We start from the raw sequence: 22,821 nt of genomic DNA, 5'->3' as shown, positions 1-22,821 counted from the left end.
TTGAGCTGAAGTAGCACGGAGTTAGAAACCAGCTAAACGGCACTGCCATCTACAGGCACGAACCAGCCGGAGCATATGAGGCCTCCCTCCCGTCAGACTCACTAATTACATGTTGAATTGACTGTCATGAGCCGTATATTTAGTACTGACGGTGATATTAGTCTTAGTAATGAGTCTTTTTCTCAGCCTGGATGGTTTAGTCTATCACCAGGAACATTAAGGTAATAACAAATCCTGGCAGGCTACTCCTTCTCACTCCTGCTAAATCAAAGCTATCCATTCAACACACGCAGTGAGGTCTGCAGTGACCCCATAGATCTCCTCAAACACCAAACTGTGGACCGTAAGTTATGTAAGATCAGCCCTGTTCAGAAAAAGGTTTTGTGCAGATCTGTACAACTAATATTACATAAGTTTGGAGAAAGATGGCAGTTTATCAAGCATTAACCAGCGTGACTGTAATAAGGTTTATTGCAGAAAGCGTTCACGCTTAAGTGGTTGGTACAATTATGGCCACCTTAGGATAGATTCCCACTGAGATGTTTTTGCAACTCGACGATGAGCTCCAGGGGGTCTACTTGAAATTCTCTTATTCCGCCCCTCGAGTTAAGCATTGGGAGACTGATAACAGGGAAATTAGAAAGAGGGGAAAAAGAAGAATCGACTGGCCTTTATTAAGAATCCCTCCCTGTGCCTTCTGGCAGTGTCTGGTGGTTCCACACTCCCCAGCCCTCCCTGCCTGATCGGTGGAGCCATTTTCCACAGCACCGGCTGTGATGTTTTTCCTTTTAGGGAACCGATAATTCCCTTGGGTTGAGCAGACGATTGTTTTGTAGACACTCTCCTCTCTTTATAACACGACGTACTAATGCTCCATTAATTGAATTACTAATATCGTCAAGCATTTAAATGGCATGACAGGTTAAAGAATAATGAATGCATTAACCGCATGAAATGTTGTAATATCGAAGATAGCTGCTATTTTTGGATGAAAGAGCTAATGTTCATTGTTATGACACAAAGGTGAAGTTTTAGGAGCTGCAGTTAGTGGTATAAAGACGATGAGCCTGTTTAGGATGACAGTCATAATAGTGCAAGGTTAAATCTATCAGTGAGAGGAACAGTGTCAGGGTCTTTCAGCTCCATTGGAATAAAAAGCAGATGTAACTCTTCAACCAGAAGAGGACTAAACTATCATGAGGGAAACTTCTTAATAACAAAGGACAAGTACTCCCATCTTTCAAAGCGAATCAGTTTATATAGTTTGGTTTACAAAAAATGTCTGTATACAGTATGTCATTTTCTCCCAGTACAAACTAAGGCGTGACTCATTCAGTGAGAACGTACAACTAGATGTATTTACAGCGCAAGCAATCATTCCAACAAAATAAACATGGGAACGTAACCACATGTACTACTCACTACTGGCAGCCGCTACGGTTGAAGAGGTAGCTTCCACAGTTAGACAATGCATCCCAATTTTGATTAGATGTGTCCTACAAAAATAATTTACAACACACTAACATCTCTAAATGTCACACACACACATTCAGATCTCTCACACAAATGCATAGACATATGATTTGGAATTCTGTCAGTTCTATTAGCTACGACCTGCAAGGCTTGTCAGTTGATGCCAGAGCTTAATGACTGGCGTAATGGCATCCACTTTGCAAACATGTTACAAGACCAAAGGAAGGTGTTGACATTCGGCAAACAAACACGCATGTCTTTTCACTTGAATTCCTGAACATACATGGGCAAAGGTGTACAAATGGAATCACGATGATGAAACATTGTTCTATATTCCTGAACACAAAGACACAATTTGGTCCCCTTGTCCATCTCACGTGACATAACTTACTGGCAACTTGAACATCGATATATCATACAGCTGATCAAACAACTGCTACTGTATGGATGAAAGTGTAGCGAGAGAGAAAAAAATGGTTTTATATGGACAGGTTTTAAATATTAAAGACCTTGATACAAAGCATTTAATGCCAGCTTTTGTGCAAAGATTGCACAACTTTCAGTTTCTTTGCATTTAGATTGAATAATATTGGATATTTACTTCTTCCTATTTTTACATTAAGATTACTTTTGCCAGCATTAAATGTTCACTTAAAGTTTATCTTTAAAAATACTAATTATTCAGTAACAATGTTAAATGTTTTTTTTTTTGGCTTTTAGCATTTTATTTAAATTGAGTCATAACAGTATAAATATTAATATCGGTCATTAATAATTTATCAACCATATCATAAAATAATCATTGTCTTATATTGGCCAGAATCTTAATACTGGTGAATCCCTTTTTGTGTTTAATGTAGTAAGCTGTATAGTCAGATTATCTGGACAGGAAGGAGCTTTTAATATACAAAAAGCCTTTTTTACTCTAACCAGTGTACAAAATACATATTGAAACAATCTAGTGACATATTTGTCAGGAATAATAGCTGAATAAAAAAAAGTGTAGTTTGCCATTCATGCATCAAAGCATTTCCTTGTCTAGCAATAAATTATTAGAAACTTACTAGCGATTAAGAAAGTTCTGGTCAAGAGATCCAAATGTCAATTTAAAACATAAATTAAAGAATTTCTTTTGACAAACAGTTCTGTACTGGCATTACTGGATCACTCTGTTAGCTGAAGGAGAGGGTTGTGATTTTAGGATCACTTTTAAAATAATCAACAGGAAAGGAATGAATGCTTGGCAAAACTAACAGCCACCAGGAACTGTGAGGGGACACAAGACAGCGTGAACATAAACTTGTTGATTACATTCTCATCGGCATACTGGAAGTCCAGTATAAGGAGGAACTTTGCTACATAGAACGGGATCCCCCGCCACACTCAGGACTTACGATGACAACAGGAAATAAGAGAAAAAGAATCGACATCACTATAAACAGTGGCACATATATCCCTGCTTTAAATCAAAACGACAAACATTTGTAAGAATAAAAGGGAAAACATTTTTTCTTTTTAAAAATGCCCTAAGAAAATAAACAGACAAGTTCTACTCTCTTGCAGACTGAAAGGCAGGCACTGGGAGATAAGATCACTGTGTCCATCAGCCGTCAATCAGCCCTGGGTGCCGATGCAACCCAATTTGGCTGAGGGGGACAGGAAACAGAAAACAAGACGATTTGGCTCAGTGAGTCTTTCTGTACTGTTAGCTTCCCTTTTCATGGATTCGGTCTACATTCACTCGTACACACACATACACACAAGTGTGAAAAGAGAGAAAGTGCTTCTGGTCTGTTTGGGTTTCCACGGCTCTGCAGCCATGTGTCCAGCCCCTCCCTGTCCTCTGTCCTTGAGGAGCAGGGACACTCCACACCCTGGAGGACTGTGTGAGGAAGTGAGTGTGTGAGCGCTCGGGGCTGTGAGCTCAGTCTGTCATGCGGGGGATGTTATAAGAATAGTGTACTAAAGGGAAGCCACGGCTCTGACAGAAACAGGCTCGGCCGCACGCCTGCACCTGTTCCGAACTGTCCGACACGAACGAATCGCCCTCGTCCCCATATTCCGACTGAGCGGAAAGCGTCCCGGTGTCAGGCCAGTACCCCTCTGAGCTCAAGCACTGGGGTGCGTTTGCCATCAAGGCCGGGCAGCTGTGGGACTTCACTAAATGTCTGCAGGCTGAGGAAGATGAGGAAGCGGAAGAGGAAGACGCGCTGATGTGAAGGGTTGCGTCGCAGTGCTCGCACATTCCCCCAGTGTCCCCGTGGAGCTTCGTGTACATTCCGCAGTCGCTAGACAGGCCTTCGCCATCGTCAGATGCCGCCGAACTCTCTGCTACCGTCCCTTTGGTGACCTCTTTCCTGACCAGCCCACAGCAACCTCCGGCCCGGCCCCGTCCTCTCAGGCGAAGCCAGTCGTATCTGAAGGAGGGACTGAAGCAGACGTAGAGCACGGGGTTCAAGCAGGCAGAGAGGGGAAAGAATATGAGCGTCACAGATTTGGCCATCTCTGGTCCTCCCACTGCAGTACTGGTCCCAGCCAGCAGGGGTGCGAAAGAGAAAGCAGCCACCGGACAGAAGAAGATGCAGTTGGTGAAGATGAGCCAGGCGATGTGCCTCACAGACCCGGCCTGCTCGGGGTCAGCCAGCTGGGCACGGCCCAACCTGCAGTATAACCGTGTATAGACCACCGCGCTCAGCAGGAACGCAAGGGTGTTCATTAGCACCAGGGCCACTGTGAACCCCAGGCCTGGTCCGGGACCTCCAGAGAAGGGCAAGCAGAGAGGAGAGCCCATGGCTGATCCGTGATACAGACTGAGGCAGGCAGCTGCAACAGATACCAGTCCCAGCAGGAGCGCTGCGATACCGAACCTCCTTCGTCTTTCCCTCCTTTCGCCCCGGGACCTCAAAGCTCCCGCCTTCCCCATGAGAGCCCTCACAGCCAAGCAACGCTCCACCGCAGCTAAAGCCAGCAGCAGGACGGCCCACTCGGAGGAGAACACAGCGAGGAAGCCCACCACCTGACACCCAGCGCCTGTTTCCCACCACACGCCATACTCTGCAAACGAGCCCCAGGTGACCACGTCCAGAAGTGTCAGTGCTGCCACGTAGACCCCTGTCAGCAGGTTACTGGAGGCCAGGAGAGCCACCAGGAGGCGGGCCGGGGAGAGAGGGGAGGTGCGTGGGGAGAAGGTGGCAGCGAGGACCAGGCAGTTGAAGAGGAGCGCCACCAGGCAGATGAACCAGACGGTCAGTCGGATCATCCAGCTTCCCAACAAGTGTTCGCAAGGTTTAAATGCCCCTGGAAGACGAAAACCACAGAGAGCCGAAGTATGAGAGGTACATAAGAAGCTAAATCAACATTTCACAACAAAACAAAACACAAACAATCAACATTTCAAACTTTTTGGGGTTAGATTGGTGTTTTAAAAAAAAAAAGTATCTTAAATGCTCACCAAGGCTGCCTGTATTTGATCAATAAATATGTTACAACAGTAATATTGTGAAATAATATTACAATGTAAAATATATTTAAAATTTAATTAATTCCTGGGATGCAAGATTGACTTTTCAGTATTATTACTCCTGCCTTCTGTGTCACATGATCCTTCAGAAATCATTATAATATGCTAATTTCATAATAATAAGAAATGTTTCTTAAGCACCAAATCTTTAATACAGTTGTGTTGCTTCTTGAACAGGAAGTTTTTTAAAGTAGTTAAAGAAGTATTTAATATATATATTTTTTGCAACATTACAAATGTCTCTTTTGATCAGTTTAGTTTATCTTCCAGACCCCAAACCTTTGAAAGACAGTGTACACATTAGGTATGCACAGATATTATTATTAGTTACTACTACGATAAGCAGGTAATTATTTTTATGTAACGGCCAATAACCTGATTTCGTGTAATGCCAGATATGAAAATTCTATACTATTTTGTGTAAATCTAAAATAATACCGTAATTTTAAATGCAAAAAGTGAATTTAAGAGTCATTAAGATTATAATGTACAGTATAAAAAAAATCTGATATTTATTTTGAGATTACAAGTGTTATTAAATTATTTATTTTAGTTTTAAAAGATCTTTATGTGATCTTTATATAATTTAAATGTTAAAATATTGGAAACTGGAATTTAAATATCCACTTCCAGCCAATAAATATCTAATAATCTGTGATACCAAATAAAAACAAAGCATAATATGGTACAGATGTATTGTGCATCCCTATTACATAGAATGCATGTGCTATGTGACATTAATCTGTATCACGTAACATTTCATTACCCAGGGTTCTCTGACTATATCAAAAGGAGAGAAAAATATACTTTTTTTTTTTTGTATTTACCGGGTGAACAGTGCATGACCAGAGGAATCCTTTCCATCTCCTCCTCGCCACCTAACATATATATTTATATGCATGTCAGCTAAGAGAAACATAATACCACACATAAATACAGCCAGACCACTTCATTCAATCACATGGAGCCACAAACACCAAAGCAGCAAGCAGCTGAGCTGAACTGAACTGCTTTATAGTGCACACCAAAAAGTCATACCAAATGCATTTCTCCGCTCATCATCCTCCGCTGAGTTAACTGCACTGTCACAAGCCACAAAAGCACAACACTGGTAGGCATAGGGAACTGTTATAGACCTGTGGGGACAAAGAGAGAGAGAAAGAGAGAGAGAGAGAGAGAGTGAGCAAGAGAGAGAAACACAAACTGCTTTGGAAGACCCAAAGATTTACTTAATTATCTGGGTTTTGTTCACAGAAAAGCTCAAGGTCTCTCTGATTTCTCGAGTACGCTGTAAGTGTGATTACAGAGTACGGGTGAAGGTGGGGACGTCACGTCATTATTCATATAAACTGGGACACAGGAGCAAGCTTAATGACCTGTAATCAGTCACGGCTCATGAGTAGAGCTGTGAAGAGCTCTAACCTGAGTTTAGGCAGACTCTTAGACATTAGGCCGTTCCTCAGCTCCACATTTCCAGTCAGTTTAAGCTGGTTCAGTGCACTCAGTCCTGCGGTAGGAACGCTGGCAAGGGAGTTCAGACTGAGATCCCTAATGGCATGATGGAAAAAAGGCAATTATATTCAAGAACACACAAGAAAGCCCCGTATGGGTTTGTTGTTTAATCAGAGGCACTCTGGTGGAGAAACTGCATCAAAGTACTTTTGATATCTTTAAGTAATTCAACAGCAATGTCTGATAAATTAAATCATGACAGTTATATTTCAATTCCCCAGCAGTTTTTCTACTAAAATGAAATGAATGTGAATAATTATGACTGAACACTCACAGGTTGGTGAGTGCACTGAGAGAAAGGAAAGCATCTCTGTGGATGAACTTGATCTGGTTTCTGCTCAGGTCTCTATAGAGTCAGTGGGAAGAAAACAAACAGATCCACAGGCTAAGCATATACAGATGGCTCTGGGTAAAGATTCCCAATTCAGGACAAGCCTTGTGAGAGCTCACTATGAGGAGATCAGTCAGAGTGTGATTACTGAACTGCTGTTCATTTCATTAAAAGAGTCATAAACTGGTCATTTTACCATTGCCTTGAAGCCCTCTTAACCATGGTAAAAATGACTGTAATATAGGGTCTCCTGTTACTTTTTTTTTTTTTATACAACAGTGACAAAAGCAATTAACAGTACATTAAACGAATTGAATGCAGGCCTGAGCCTTGTGGCGCGGCTGACACAGAAGAGCGTACGCTGCCTGCTTTCAGCTCATAATCTCCAAAATGTCGCTACGGTGATGCAGAGAGACACAAAGGAGGCAAATTGTTGAATAAAGTCGCTATGTTTGTTTTATTGATGTGCAAAAAGTATTCTCTTGACTTCATAACATTATGGTTGAACCACTGATGGCAGATGGACTATTCTGGCGATTTCTTTCATACGTTTCTGGACCTTGACAGTGTATTTACATGGCAGTCAATAGGACAGTCACAAGCCTCATGGTCTTCATCCAAAATATCTTCAATTGTATTCTGAAGATGAACAAAGCTTTTATGGGTTTAGAACGACATGGGGGTAAGTGATTAATGACAAAATCTTCATTTTGGGGTGGAGTATCCCTTTAAGTTAAAAATATTCAGTTAAATATGTTCATGATACAATTATTATTATCGTTATGATTAGAAATAAAGAAATATTTAAGTAATATAGTTTATTAGACCATTTACAATTTTAGTACAGCACTCAATATTGAAGTTTAAACCTTTTCACAATTGCTTTATATGCATTTCATGCAAAGTAGATGTCGTATTGTAAAACTTTAAGGTATACTTTATTCTCATTGGATAATTTCAGCATTCTGTGGTGAAATATTGTATGCATAATAAGAACTTATCTGCATAATTGACAGTTTCCTAAAATGTGTACCGGTAATAGCTTCAGGTCTCTCTGTTGTACCACTCCATGGTCTCTTTTTTCTCATATAATAACGCCTTTCAATTCAAATCAATATTTCATGTGCATTTATTTATTTATGTGGAAAGTAGCCAAGTAATAAGTGGAATAATGTAGGATCATCTAAAACAGGACTGATCACCCTGTCTGGGATAATTTCATGATAATGACCGACTGACTTCACATTATAATTTCCATATACATACATTCATGGCTCATTTATGAAAACTGTGATTACTTACAGCACTCTAAGGCTGGACATGCCCTGGAAAGTTCCTCTGTCTATCTGCCGGATTTGGTTATGCTGTAGACTTCTGCAGAGCACATAATTAAAAAACAGAGAAACGTCAGTGTCTGCTCAGAAACACAATTAATTCCAACTTCGAGAACCAAACTTACATATCCTGCAGTCTAGCACAGCCCTGAAAGGACGGCAGGTCTTCAATCTCATTATAGGAAAGATCTCTGTCAGAAACACACACACACATGTTGAGACACTGAGCTTGTGAGGAATGGAACTGTTTTGATGAAGTTTAGACAGGAACTGAAGGATCTGTTATGTGTTGCAGCAGTCAGGCTGGGAGCAGGCCTGCTTCTGGCACGCTCTCCTCTGGGAGGTCATTAGACATCACTTTAAAACGTCCCCCTGCAGCTGTGCCTTTGACAGGCCACTGTGCACGGACGGGCCTATGAGGTGGATGAGGCCGGACTGCGCTTGTGTGCGACGGATTGCGTCTGTGTGTATTTGAAGCGGAGACGGAAAGGGCAGTGTGTGGTTATGACTGACATGCCGAGCATATGTTAGTCTCTTGAATGACAGTACCGGCTTGAAGGCTTTTCCGGGACACTCAGTGTTCTGAGTGACGGCTAACCTTTGTGTGTTAGGGGCCAGTGACTGATGATTAATTACCGAGCGCTCGAGGCTGTAACTGGCACATCACTGGCCACTCATGGACATTTGACTGACACGTGTTACGAACTATTATGAGTAGTGTGTCACTGCTTAAAAACATGCTGGTCACAATGTGGTATTCAGTGCTATTATCTTTCTGTGTGTCTCGGATGTATTACACTGTTGTGTCAGCAGTATAAGAATGGAACTGAATTATAAATCATGTGTTAATGTGTATGACTTACAGTGTACGCAGCACAGTCAGATCCTCACACAGGTCTTCTGGGATGCCTCTGATATTAGTTCCTGTTAAAGTCCTGGACAACACGAGAAACGTGAGGTTTGCTCAATTTATACTGTATTTCAAACTTTTAAAGGGCTTAGTTATTTGTCATTTATTATTATTTCAGGCTGTGCTGTGTGACTTTTCCATATTAGGCATATTTTTTATTGTAACTGATGCTGTATTTTTTTGTGCATGCTTATGCCGTGTAAAATAAACTCACAGGCTTTCTAGATTTATTGTTCCAGTCAGGCTTGGGAAATCTTGCATCATACTGGCACCACGCAGCATTCTGAAATACATAACAAATTAAAGAAAATAAAAACACTGTGTTCATTAATTCGACATGAAAAGAAAAGCTTAGCAGAAACTTTGACCTGCTCTTTTCCATATAATGAAAGTAAATGGGGATGCTGTAAAGCTCTATTAAAGTATGATATATAGTTTATTAAATGGGAAATGCAATATAGAAAACAAATACATAATTAAAAAACCTTCTTTGTCGTTTCATGGAAAGAACAGAAAATTCATTCTAGATTGGAATAACAGCACTGTAATTTTGGAGTGATTAATTGCTATACGGTTGAATAAACAGAAATGAACAAATAAAAGGAAGTAAACACTATAATATGCAAAAGAGCATTTAAGTGACAGGTGTCAGTGTGAGTGACTGACATGTGTAATTATTCCAGTTCCAGAACAATGACTGAATAATGGTTCTGCTTACAAAGAGTGCAAGTCTGACAGGTTCTGGAAAGCCGTGGTTCCCACGAAGGACAGCGGGTTGTCAAAAAGATGGCTGCAGACACAGATATAATGGATGTTTATAGCCAACAACATAAATAAATAAATCACAGCATTTCAACTAGACTGTGTGTGTGTGTGTGTGTGTTGCGTGACAGTGGGATCAGCGTTTGCTTACATTGTGCGGAGCAGGGGATTCCTACGGAAAGCTCCCTCGGGGATAGATGCAATGTTGTTGCTATGAAAACCACTGGCAGACAGGGAAAAATTAAACGCATTATAAAATCATTAAGCTAGAAATCTTTAAGAAGCTCTGTGAGATGAGATACTTTCCCTAAGGATTCATAACTGCTACTTCACTGATCACAGCTCAACGTTAGGAAGAAGTTATAATTCTCAACACTAGATGGCAGCTTGGCACAAGTGATGCTTTTTTAAAGCTCTCTGGATCTCCAAACACAATGGTGAAGAGGTTAACAGACACCTGTTTGGTACCCTTGATTTTTACACTCTCCTGGACTTTTAAAAGGATTATAATTTTTCAAATGATGAGAGAAGAAGCTGAAACTCCACACCAGTTTGATTTCCTTTCCTCTCTGTAATAGAGGCTCATTAATCCCAAATTTCAAACTGTGATATAACGACACCAGCAATCCACATCAAAAGACAAGTGTCTAAGAGGAATGATTGGAATGACTGTAAATGAGTGTGTGTGTGTGTGTGTGTGTGTGTGTGTGTGTGTGTGTGTGTGTGTGTTTGGAGACACTCACAGTTCTTTCAGCTTGGGCAGCGTCTGAATGGCCTCTGGAAAGGTCTTCAGATTATTGAAGTTTAGATCCCTAAAAGGAGACAGCACAGATGAAAGTTAGTCACATTAGGACAAAACTAAACACTTAAGCTAAAGCAACTTTTATTGTTCTTTATACCTTCCTTGTACTGTATATTTAATAAAGCCGTATAATAAGGGCTATTTCTGTTCTATGTTTAAAGAAACACTAGACAACCATAACTGAAGATCATTTCTGGCTAAAAGACAAAAAATGTGTTTAGAGAAATCGACTGTACTGTTTACAGAGGCCAATCCGGACAGCCAGTCTGCTGATTTCTTCAGTGTGTTATTGTTTGTCTCAGCTGCCACATGATACACAACCTGGCATGATACTTCCTCTCTACCCCCTAATGCCCCTGTCCGGTGTCCCACTCTCCTCCCTAGGGGCACAGGACGTTGGCGTGTCCTCATCCTGTCCTAATTATGGTCAGAATAAGTAAATAAAGCAGAATCAGCGATGGCTATCTGCCTTCCCCTTCCCCTCGCCTCTTCCTCCCTGACGCGGTGGATGCTTGCTAAACGAACTGTGGTAAGTGGAGAGAGAGAACGGAGGCAATAAGGTAAAGCCAAAGGTCTTGAAAAGACTCCTTTGTCCTTTATCGGTATACTGTAAATCTTGCTTAACTCAGTTCAAGTGAAGCAGTAATGACTCATGAGTGTTGCCGGGCTTTAGGTGGAACTCTGATCACATCAAAATATATGAAGAAAATGCATATTACTATTTATTTGAACAAACTTTTTTAAGTCAGCTACTTTGTTTTACACACTACAATGACTTTCAGAATAACAGCTTACTGCACATACTGTACTAAGTGTCAAAGAAGGACTCGTCTATGCTACGTAATAAAATGCTTACGAATGCTATAAAGTCATAAACCTCTGCATGTTTTGAAACTTCTTGCATTCTTTTTATTCATAATGAAATGCATGATGTAAACTTTCAGGCTCAAGGTTCAAGGATTACACCCCTGGCCTCTACTCTACACTGCATACAGGTCTTTAAATAACTGAAGCTAAAGCATCCTTACAGAAAGCTCCCAACATTCTCTGCAATTCTGAGTCTTGCAGAAGAGGGCGCTAGAGCAGCAGATAACTATCCTATCAAACACTGCATAACTATACTTGTACCCACATACAGTCTCTTGTCAGATTATGTAGCATGATGCTATTGATGACAGACCCACTGCAGCAGATATAAATGTAGTGTTGCATGCGGTTACAATCTCTTTAACGTCAGGAAGTGTGGCTACACATGTAGGTGAAGGGGAACAACTCACAATGTCTCCAGGTTGTCCAGCCCATTAAAGCAGTTTGTTCCAATCTCTTGGATTCGATTGTTGTGTAGATGCCTGAACAACACGGACAAACAAGATTTTAGAAGCTAGTATTTAGGCATTCATTAATATACACACAACCAATGGACAAAAATGTAAATTCTATACTTTACTATACTATACGAAGATATTCATTTTGAGATTTGCTAAAGATTACATTTTAAAATGTTATTAAATAATTCAGTGAATTTTAAAGATTAACTCTAGGTGTGCATTAGATGACTAAATAGGTGAACTAAATATAAAACTAAATATAAAAAGGTGAACTAAATATAAAAATAAGGGAAATTACCATGCACCATTGGATATCAATATAAAACACCACACTCAAAAATCGTTATTGTCAATAATCAGTAAGGTGCACTAATGCTAAATTGAGTATAATCTGAGAGGTAAAATTCATTTCTGCAGGTTTTATAAAGGAAAATTTACGACTCTTTATGAACAAGTAAAGAAAATTTAAGCAATAAATTGAACGGCACACAACCACATGATAAATAGAATAGAATACAACAAATATCCATTACTTTTTAATTTATTGAAAAAATAAATAAAAGCAAGGCTGTGCTCCTAGCCAGTAGAATATTTCAATGTATGCCTTCTGTTCACACTGCAAAAAAAGTGTCTTCCTCAGTAGTTTTGTTTTGTTTTATGTGCAAAACGACTTTTAAATCAAGATGAATTTATTCGAGAAGCAAAATGTAATAAAATAAAAAGTGATAAAGTGATAAACTGATAAAGCTAACTAATTTCAACCTAAATCTAATTAAATTAACTTAATCATATCCCATTAACAGATGTTTCTTTAGGTATAAACTTCAATTTCTCGGAACAAAAAGACTACATATGTTCAAGCTGCATCTCAAGTAAACGTATCCTAATTTAAGGATGTTTAGATATTTGTATTGGCAAACAAAACAAAAATACATTCATGTTTAGCAGTGAATGGAACATTTAGTGCCATGACTTTATAAATGTAAGACCTTTTGTGGCCATCATTTATGAAAGGGCGAATTAAGACTTTAAGAGCTGAAGAAACCCTCTGAAAGAATAGCATCTCATCTATGCAGAATCAATTTAGATGACAAGGGATCTATTTCGCTTGAATTTTCCAGTCATTAAAAAGATGCACTTCTCAGCAGAACACCAACACAAACATCTTCGGTCCCTGGAAGATAACTCCTCAGCTGTTTTGCTGAGCACTTCACCGCACAGGTCTGTGTGTTTGTTCAGTCTACTTAACGGATTAATTGGCCTCCACTCCTAAGACAAATATTTTCCAGCAGCTGGAATGTAATTGGTAAATCAGACCCACATAGAAGCTTCCAGAAGTAAGGCAAGGAGAGCGAGAGAGAGAGAGAGAGAGAGAGAGAGAGAGAGAGGGTCTATAGCCTCTGTTTGACTTTGCAAGACACAAGGGTCCATTTTACTTTCCCCTGTTTTCGCTCTCTAAAATCGTCCATCCACGCCACTGTTTACTTGCATGTGTACTTAACCATGTGCAAGTGTATTTGCATGAGTGTTTTACGAGCCACCTAGGACTACAGTTAGTGTAGCGCATTGATGGATTTAACTGATGTGTGTTAAAGGGCAACGAGGGAAGGTCAATTTCTCAGTGTTAAAAGCAGGATCTTATGAATTCCTCTAGTGTGTGGGACCAAAATGGCAGAGTACTCACAGAACAACGAGGCTGGAGAGGTTGGCAAAGGCGTTGTCAGGGATGTGTGTGATACGGTTGAGGGCCAGCGTCAGGGCCTGCAGGTTACTCTGGTGCCGTAGCGGCCCGACGGGAACCTCGGTCAGGCTGTTGTCATCTAGCCAGAGGTGCCTGAGCTGCTGCAGACCCTCAAAACTGTCCTCAGGCACTGACGTGATCTGGTTAGCATCCAATCGCCTGCACAGATCGTGAAAGAGGTTTCTTCAAGGTGATGAGGATAGAGCATAAATGAGTTGAAAATGTTTTACGTGATGAAACAGACGCTTCGACAAACGCCACTGGGTGAGCGTGCATATTGGGAATAACAGTGTGCTATCAAGTAGGTGCTAAAACATCAGTTAGCACTCAGTCTCCGAACACTGTGCTGTTAAAGAAGCACAAGCCATTTCCATGATCTCACTGCACTGGCCTGCCTTTTTCACACTGTCCATCCGGGAACATCAAAACTGGCCCCACTAAAGGGCCCCTTCGATTGGTTTATGAGAAAAGAGGACCACACCTTTCAGGCCTGAGGGCTAATGACCGAAATAAACAGTGCTGTGTCAAATACTGTGGATGCTTAAAGGATCTGACTCAGTATGGATATACTTTATCAACCAGTGTGAGTTGCACATGACCTCGGAAGACTATGAATAAAGTGCACAAGTCACGTGGAGCATTTTCTATTTCAATTTTCTATTCTAAGTTAGGGCTAATCATAGGGAGGAAGGGTTTGATGGGTAATACTGGTGGGGTGGTGACTTCCTGTTTATGAATGACTGACACTGACTAAGCTATACTCTCCCTCCCCTGAAGATTGTACAATTAAAAAACACAAAAGGGTAGAGCATGCGTAGGTGTAGATCTCAGTTAGAACAAGAACTAAGCCTTATAACCTTTTCACTGCAACTTTAAGTATGGGAACACACACACACACACACACAGTCCGTTATCAGACTTAGCTGAGCTGTCTAATGCCTACCTAGATATCCTAACTCAAACAGAACCTCAGAAATATCTCAATTTTTGAACACTTTGTCCATCGAACAAAATGACATCACAAGTCTACTCGCTTGTTGATGTGTCTGACGATTTTGGAATAAATTACTTCAGTATATAAGAAAAAATTTAAATTGTATCAGGTTTTTACGTTGAAACGCTAAATATAACTGTAGAAGTCGGACAGTCAACATGTCATAATCATTGACATTAACACAAAGGATAAATGTGTAACTAACACTAATGGGCAAAATAAAATTATTTTGTACAAATGTAATGATATTTTGTTTATGGATGATCATTTAAAATTTGTCAAATTGTTTGTACTACCGTCTGATCCAGCACTTTCATTTTTTGAGATTACTGGATGGCTTCTGGGAAACAGACCGAACAACTCTTTATTCTTGGAATACCTAGTAACCAAATTGCATGTACCACAACAACACCTTAATCTTAGAAATAAGCCAAAAAAAGGAGGTTTATATGTCACAGACAGTTCAGTAAGTTTGACAGCTAAAATGGTGGATAACGACAAAGCTTCTCAGCAACTGATTTGGATAATCAATCATTAATCTGTAGTAAAGTCAACTCTATATACCATACAAAAAAAATTCCTCTTGTAAATCACACAGCGGGGTCCTTTCAACTGATTAACATTTGATAAGTGATCACTAAGCTAATCACGATTCTCCATTAAGCATATACATTACATTTACATCTATTCCTTTTGTTCTATTTTTAATTAGACTGAGCTATTTCTATTGACACTTTTTCACTGAGCTTGCCTTAATTGCTTTCTATGTACAACACATCAAGCATATGCATATGTCGCCTTAAAATGTTCCATACTGTATACAGTCAGCTCAATACATGGGCACAGAAACATACACAGTGGGGAGATTATGAATGCCTTTGTGCAATGGAAATATATTACAGAGGTCTAGTGGATCTATCGAATGAAAATATAAACAGCTCATAATTGTTCACAATGGCCTTGCGTGGAGTAATGTGTGCACAGTGTACTTTAAGCTTAGTCTGACTAGTTAAATAAACTTCTAGTGCTCTCTCAGGCCATTCGAAGAAAGGAGGACTAAAGAGTGAAAACCAGTTTTTTAATACATGCACTGTTCCTCTTTTTTTGTCTGAGTGCAAGTCTTTAGGAAAAACATTTCAGCACTCCGAGGCATTTGTGTGAGATACAGTGAGAGATCATCTAAACTGACATGTGCTTTGGATATGAACTCTGGCTCACTTTCGGCTTTGGCACGTTTGAGAATGTTTGATTCTCCGCTCTACACAGACATGAAGCTCACACAATGTGGGCATAATGTGGGGCCGGTGAGTGATAGGTAAACTGAAATCAGTGAATGAATGACACAATCTGGCATTCAAAGTCCCTTATAGATCTATCCCAAAACAGACAGTTAATTTGTGAATTGAACTGAAATACAATTCAGGAGTCGACTCCGGAGGCTCTTATCTATGGAGATATGGATCTGTCAGCTGCAGCTGAAGGCTGTGCATGCTGCTTGTTTTGAACGTACAGATCTAGGCATGTCTACATCAGCCACTTCCAAACCCGAGCGTGTACACGCTAACAAACACATATAGTACAAGATTCACAGAGAAAAGGGTTGGGTGGCACAGACGAGAGATATTCATTTAAGATGTATATCTCCAAGGAAACATTTGGCCACAGGAGCAGTTGTAATGTAACACATTAGCAGCTCCATGTTTGTTACGATTTATTACTTTGTAAGCATTTTCCGATCATAAGGATAATTGTTCATGATAATGAATTGCTCTTTGGTCTGTTGCATGGCTAGGAAACCACAGAATTGACTTTTGAGGTTACAAGAATAAGATCTTTACCGGATCACTGCAAACTGTGGCACAGGCAGCCACTTGAAATTATAGATGGACCTAGGATTATAATTGTGGTTTTGGAAACTGTTTGAGTGAGGAGAGGCAGTCATATTTCTAGAGCATATCCATAGCATCAACTGCTCAAACTAGGGATGCAAAGAATGTTGGCCAGCTGAAACTTTAAAAAAAGAAAAGAAAAATTAAAAGAAAGAAGGAAATGGTCCTTTCAAATTTAAATTCAATAACAGAATCATCGGCATGGAAGAAAAAGCAGTGTGCACATGAAAAGATCCAGCTTTGATGAGATTTAATTTAAACACGGGCTGTTAATGGATAATATACTGATAGGAAAGAGGTTGAGTTTTATAGTTGTTGAGACAAGCACACCTCAGTATTCACAATAGATAAGAGCTGACAGACAAACACACTATTGTTGAAAAGCTTAGGCTCAATATTTGATGAACGGCATAAATTCAGTGACAATGACATTTCTAATTCGTCTATGTGTGTGTGTGTGTGTATATATATATATATATATATATATATATATATATATATATATATATATATATATATATATATATATATATATATATATATATATATATAATAAATTCTGCTCTTGGAACCTTCTATTTAGCAAAAATATTATCATGGTTAAAAATAAAATATTAAGTAGGAAGATTTTTAAGATTAAATGTAACTTTAGCTTTGCCATCACAGGCATAAATAACATTAAAATATATATTTAAATGGAACAAAATATTTGAATATTTTGGGATATTACAGTATGTAATGTATTTTTGATCAAATAAATGCAGCCTTGGTAAGAATAACAAAAAAAAAAAAAAATGAATAAAAGCACAAACATTTTGAAATATATGTGAAAATGTTATTTTAAACATATGCTAATTTAAAATGGTTTTGGTTTTCAGTATCAGCTTTTACCAGAATGCATCACTGGCTACAACCAAAAATGTATTAGTCGATCTATCAAACACCGTGAAAGCAGAACTGCAGTAAGGGGTGAAATAAAGGGGTTTTTCTGGTGTTTTCTACAGGCTTTGACTCCACCTTGTTCCCCACAGCAATGTTACAGTAATTAGGAGTTTTTTTTTTTTTTTTTTGGTAGCCTGATTAGTGCAGCTGAAGAACCTGTGCAGAAAGCCTGCAGGGTGAACACATTCCCGGAGGACTGCCCCCTTCCTTCTCTCATGTGTCTCTCGTCCTTGGCCTCTGCTCTGACTATATTCCCACTCTTTCTCTCATCGTCCATGCTGAGGGGCAGAAGGCCCGTTGATTGACAGGTCGTTCTCTAAGGCATTATCCCAAAGCAGATGGACTGTGCCAAAACACATTACTTTAGCACCACAGGGAAAAAGAAAAGGAAAAACACACAACATGAGGGGGAGCGATAGAGAGAGAGACGAAGAGATCTGGAGAGGTGATAATGGTTGAGAGCTGATTTTTTAAACATACATTGACCCACAGCAGAAACAGCAGCTGGACTAAGTCTCTTTTGAGACAAAGTTAGAGGACAAACACACAAACAAAAAATGCAAGTTACAGAAACACTAATGCAGCTGAGACATTACCATGTAAATATAAAATAATACATTAATTCTCACTATTAACTACTTGTTTATTAGCATGCCTAATATTAACATATTAGTTGTGTATTAGTGCTTATAAAGCACATACAGTTTTCTGAATGATCATATTCTACATCCCTAATCCTATCCAATACCTAAACCTAACAACTACCTTACTAACTATTAAGAAGCAGCAAATTAGTAGATTATTGAGGCAAATAATAGGTAAAGGTTTGTTAATACTGAGAATTGGACCTTAAAATAAAGAGTGACCATCATTTCTAAATAAAATCAATAATCTCTATCTTACTATACCTTACTGACCCCAATTGTTTTGATGATAGTTTACACTGAAATATTTGTTCAAGAAAATGAGTGAGATGCTTACAAAGACTGCAGGGCATGGAGATTCTTGAGAGCTGCGCTTGGGACAGTCTTCAACTGATTGTTCTGAAGCATTCTGAAAAAGAAGTTTAAAACACCACCATTATATACTACTGTGTGCACCTCTATATCACAACACAACAAATATACACCTCAAGATTACTCCATAATTATAAGCTCTAGTATTGATTTATGTCGTGTCGTGTTCTGAGTTAATCAAGGTGCATATCTTGCTTCCTCTACCCTATCGGCTCTCTGGCGTCACTCAAATGGCATAGGCCACGGGGACAGCTTTTCCCACTCAGTGCCAGGCCACAACACACACAAGTACACGCTAACACACACATATACAATTACACACATGCAGCCCAGCCAAGAGGCATTCACAAACACACGACCACAGCAAATAAAAACTGGTCTCAAATCATCTCCAACATCTATAGCTCCAAAGCCCTTGGCTTTTGGTGCACAAGCAGTTTCTCTAAATCAATTCCCACTAGAGTGTTTGGATGAGCTGTAACAGCACCATGGGGCAGTGAAACAGCCCTGGATGAGGGCAGGAAGAGGAAAAGTGAGCTTTATGTAAATCATGGCTGAGGGGACCAGGCAGCTGATAAGCTGCATTTGAATTCGCTCACAAACACCTGAAGGATAAAATACAGTATAAGTTACCGCAAAGAGAGAGAGAACACATCACGCTGTATCATGATGAAAGGTACTCTATCAGACACTGACAGACTCGCTGATCCAGTAGCAGCGAAATTCCTGTTAGTTACACAACACCACTTAACAACTCAACAAAACTCACAGCAGGATCTACTGCTCTCTCACTGCGCTGTACTCGATCTTCTCACTGGGTGAACGAGTAAGCCTGTATCAAATAGAGGTGTGTGTATGTGTATGTGTGTGTGTGTGTGTTGATTACTTACAGGACTTTAAGCTGATGGAGTCCAGACAGAGCCTCTGGGTGGATGAATGCAAGGTCATTACCAGCCAAACGTCTACGAAGAGAGAAAGAGACATACTTCATATAAGCTAAAATGCAAAAAAAAAAAGTCAAATATTCTGATGGAAAGCTGGAGAAAGGGTGTCAGAGGGACTGAAAGTGAAGAAATGAGAGGAAAGGAACAGTGAAGAAAGAGTGATTTAAAAACTAGGCTGGATGAGCTAGTGTAAAGTGCGGAGAAACGCACTCCTACGACTTTCTTATTTTTTACATTTACATTTTTACTTTCACTAAGCACCACCTTAAGGCCATGTGTCCACCAAAGCATTTATAGCCAGCTGGAAACACCAGATGATCTGCTGAAAAAGCCTAGCTGTGAGTGCTTCTCTGTTTTCAGCTGAGACGCTTTGTTTGCTATAGTATTATAGAATATCCGCATTGCAAATTAAATGATTCTCCAAATATAATTTTTTTTTAAAAATTGGTAATCCGGGGAATTCCATCTGGTGAACACATGGATGTTTGGAGACAAACAATATTAACTTCTCCATTGTTATTCAGTCGTATTACAACCATGGTATGAAGGTTGGTCGGTGTGGTATTAGTAAAATTTTATTAGGTATAAATTAGGTATATATTAGGTGTTAAATTAGGTATATATATATTAGTAGCAACTAATATAAAAATATATATATATATTCGTCTAGCAGAAGAAACCCAGGAATTCCCTACAGTATAGCGGTAGCCGAATAAACAGAAGATTTAATGTCTTTCATTAATTCAACGTGACTAATAAACACACGAATACAACAATATATGGTTTATCTGAGTTTGTCATAATTTTTATTACAATAAAGTATATAATAATGCAATGCTAATCGACATTAACCTTTATCACTGCTTAGAATACTATGAAATATGTTGCGTGCCTTATTCTGTGTAAGAAACCACATCATCTCACGGAAAGATTTATTTCAAACACTTGGTTGACGTTATGAAGTGGGTTTGGAGTAAAAAATTTATTAAATGTGTTATTTTCACATGCTTTCAGATGGAGCAGCATTTACTGCACAGAGCCGTAGTTCACTGACAAGCTACACAAACAGCTTTTATAATTGCAGAACGATTTCTTTGATTTCATAATTGCGCGATTAAATCGTCTGCGATTATGAACGCAATTTTGCGTAGTTTGTCAGTGAACTACGGCTCTGTGTAGTAAATGTTGCTCATCTGAAAGCACGTGATGGAGATTTACTACAAATCACAGAAACGGCTTTACTGACAAGATGCGCAAGACAATTAATCGCGAAGCCCAATAATTTATACTATAAATTATTTACACACATATAAAGTAAATACATGATTTCATAGTGATTTCAAGGATCATGTTACATTGAAGACTAGAGTAGCGTCTGCTGTCAGCACAGGAATAAATTACATTTTAAAATATATTAAAGGGGTCATCGGATGCAAAATTCACTTTTACATGTTGTTTGAACCGAAATGTGTCTTGGCAGTGAGAGCACACAACCACCCTACAATGATAAAAATCCAACCAGTGTTCCTTTTTTTTTTTATCCCAATAAATCATAACCACCACCTCAGATCAAACTGTTCTCATACATTTGGCAGAGTGACACAGTTCTGCACAGGCCCCTCTCACGATTTTTGATCGACACTGGTGTTTTACCTTAGACCTGCCCTTAGCTTGCTCTTTGTTGGCCAAAGCCTCTCCAGACTCTCTGTCTGACTGGGCAGCACAAATACCTAAGGACGTGTCAGAATGTGATGGTCGGAATGAATGTGCTGTGGAGTTGATGAGCTCTGATTGTACAGATATGTTTTGGGCTGGACAACACTTACCCTGACACCTTCTATTCAGAAAGAATCTAGTGGACATCTTGAGTCAGAATTTCAGATGGCGTGTGAAGGCATGTTACACAGGTTAAGCTGTACTGCATAATAGGATGTAAATTGTTTGTATACATGCATTTTTCAGTGCTGCATGTGCCATTAGAGTGTTTGTGTGTGGTAAGGCAGGCAGAAGGTCCACATAACTTCACCAAATCAGGCCTGAGAGATTAACACCAGATTTATCAGCCACTGAAACTGGAGTCAGAGAACTCTCTCACACTCTTCTACTGTAACTCTCTTATCGTCTCTCTCTCTCTCTCTCTATCTGTTAGGAGCATAAATAGGCCACAGTGTTTCAGAAAGAACAGAAAGCCTTCCATTTGGCCTTCTCATCACAGGAAGTGCTGGACAGCACACATTTATCTGGATGTTTACAGCATCAGGACGTGTTAACTGCCCCTTGGTGGCCCTAAGATGCATGTCTGAAATAAATCAAATCTAAAATATAATATACAAACAAAACATTTGCTTTGTGATTATTTCAATTTAAAAAACAAAAACACATTCAATTTCCATCCTCACTATAGCACCACCTGTGTGTGGAAGTAACCAAACTGAGAGAAAAGTCTTCAATGAGTTCTTCTGGCAATATCAAGCTGCACCAAGTAATTTTGTTTTTGTTACTGAATTTTCCATGACTATCATCTAGACCTATTTTCCATTGACAAATATAAAAGCTGCAACAAACTGATTTTTTTGAGGACTTGAAATGTTATTTTCTTACTCCTCTGCTGCCAAAAAAAAATAAAAATAAAAAGACAGCACAACCAAAAACAAAAAGCAAAGTAAAACAAAAATAACACAAAACAAAACAAAGTTGGATGTGAAATGGAGCATAACGAGAACTGGCAAAGAATCGAGGGATAATTTGCCAACTGTGCAACTGCTGTTAAGAAGAATAAAGGACTTCTTGGGAAAAAATTATGATGCACCTTTCAGGGTAAAAATTCAGATTCTTTTTACAGTGCTGCTTTTCTCTAAAACACCCATAATACCAAAGTATATACGTGGATAACTATCTTATGGCACCATGTCTCCATTATTCACCTGTAGACCTGGAGAAAGACAAACAGGCAGGAAAAACAACTAGAGACACTAGATAATACAGCTGGAATTATGATGGTGAGGACATGACAGGGGTGGCTTATCAGTCAGCTGGATCATAGGGGTTCAGCTTCATAGTGTTGAAATATTGCCACATACAAGGAGATGGATGGAGGGAGAAAACACAGGGAGAGATGGAAAAGACTGCTGAGACACTGAAAAGTTAAAATGATGAACCGTCACACGGGCTTTGACAGAATATCTGTCTCTCTACAACCACGACACAAACCCCAAATTACACAATCAACTGCTGTCCAACTGCGTTCTTGTTTACATCAACACATTTGTTGTGGCACACCAATGCGGTCGAGTTAGCCTGCGGGAAACAGAGACGTTTTCTCG

The 22,821-nt window shown here is 39.4% G+C and overlaps 1 protein-coding gene across 2 annotated transcripts in view; it reads right to left on the bottom strand.

Annotated features, from left to right (window-relative positions):
- Window positions 1-1,238: 1,238 nt before the first annotated feature.
- lgr4 (leucine-rich repeat containing G protein-coupled receptor 4) overlaps window positions 1,239-22,821 on the bottom strand; it is a 46,148-nt gene continuing 24,565 nt past the window's right edge. The window contains exons 4-19 of one of the 2 annotated variants that reach the window (XM_026267412.1): window positions 19,445-19,516; window positions 18,520-18,591; window positions 13,657-13,872; window positions 11,922-11,993; window positions 10,586-10,654; window positions 9,994-10,065; window positions 9,799-9,870; window positions 9,295-9,363; window positions 9,034-9,105; window positions 8,296-8,361; window positions 8,139-8,210; window positions 6,780-6,851; window positions 6,416-6,541; window positions 6,032-6,129; window positions 5,821-5,871; window positions 1,239-4,770 (exon numbers count right to left, since the gene is read on the bottom strand). In XM_026267412.1, coding sequence (XP_026123197.1) covers window positions 3,398-4,770; window positions 5,821-5,871; window positions 6,032-6,129; window positions 6,416-6,541; window positions 6,780-6,851; window positions 8,139-8,210; window positions 8,296-8,361; window positions 9,034-9,105; window positions 9,295-9,363; window positions 9,799-9,870; window positions 9,994-10,065; window positions 10,586-10,654; window positions 11,922-11,993; window positions 13,657-13,872; window positions 18,520-18,591; window positions 19,445-19,516 — 2,644 coding nt within the window. In that variant the 3' untranslated portion in view covers window positions 1,239-3,397. The remainder of the gene's footprint in view (window positions 4,771-5,820; window positions 5,872-6,031; window positions 6,130-6,415; window positions 6,542-6,779; window positions 6,852-8,138; window positions 8,211-8,295; window positions 8,362-9,033; window positions 9,106-9,294; window positions 9,364-9,798; window positions 9,871-9,993; window positions 10,066-10,585; window positions 10,655-11,921; window positions 11,994-13,656; window positions 13,873-18,519; window positions 18,592-19,444; window positions 19,517-22,821) is intronic. The other variant, XM_026267413.1, reaches the window with a different exon arrangement.

The sequence above is a fragment of the Carassius auratus genome, chromosome 7 (genome assembly GCF_003368295.1).
Source record: "Carassius auratus strain Wakin chromosome 7, ASM336829v1, whole genome shotgun sequence".
In the NCBI taxonomy this organism is placed as follows: Eukaryota; Metazoa; Chordata; class Actinopteri; order Cypriniformes; family Cyprinidae; genus Carassius; species Carassius auratus.
The sequence above is the reverse complement of the archived record's forward strand: the minus strand, read 5'-3'. Positions and strand labels throughout refer to the sequence as shown.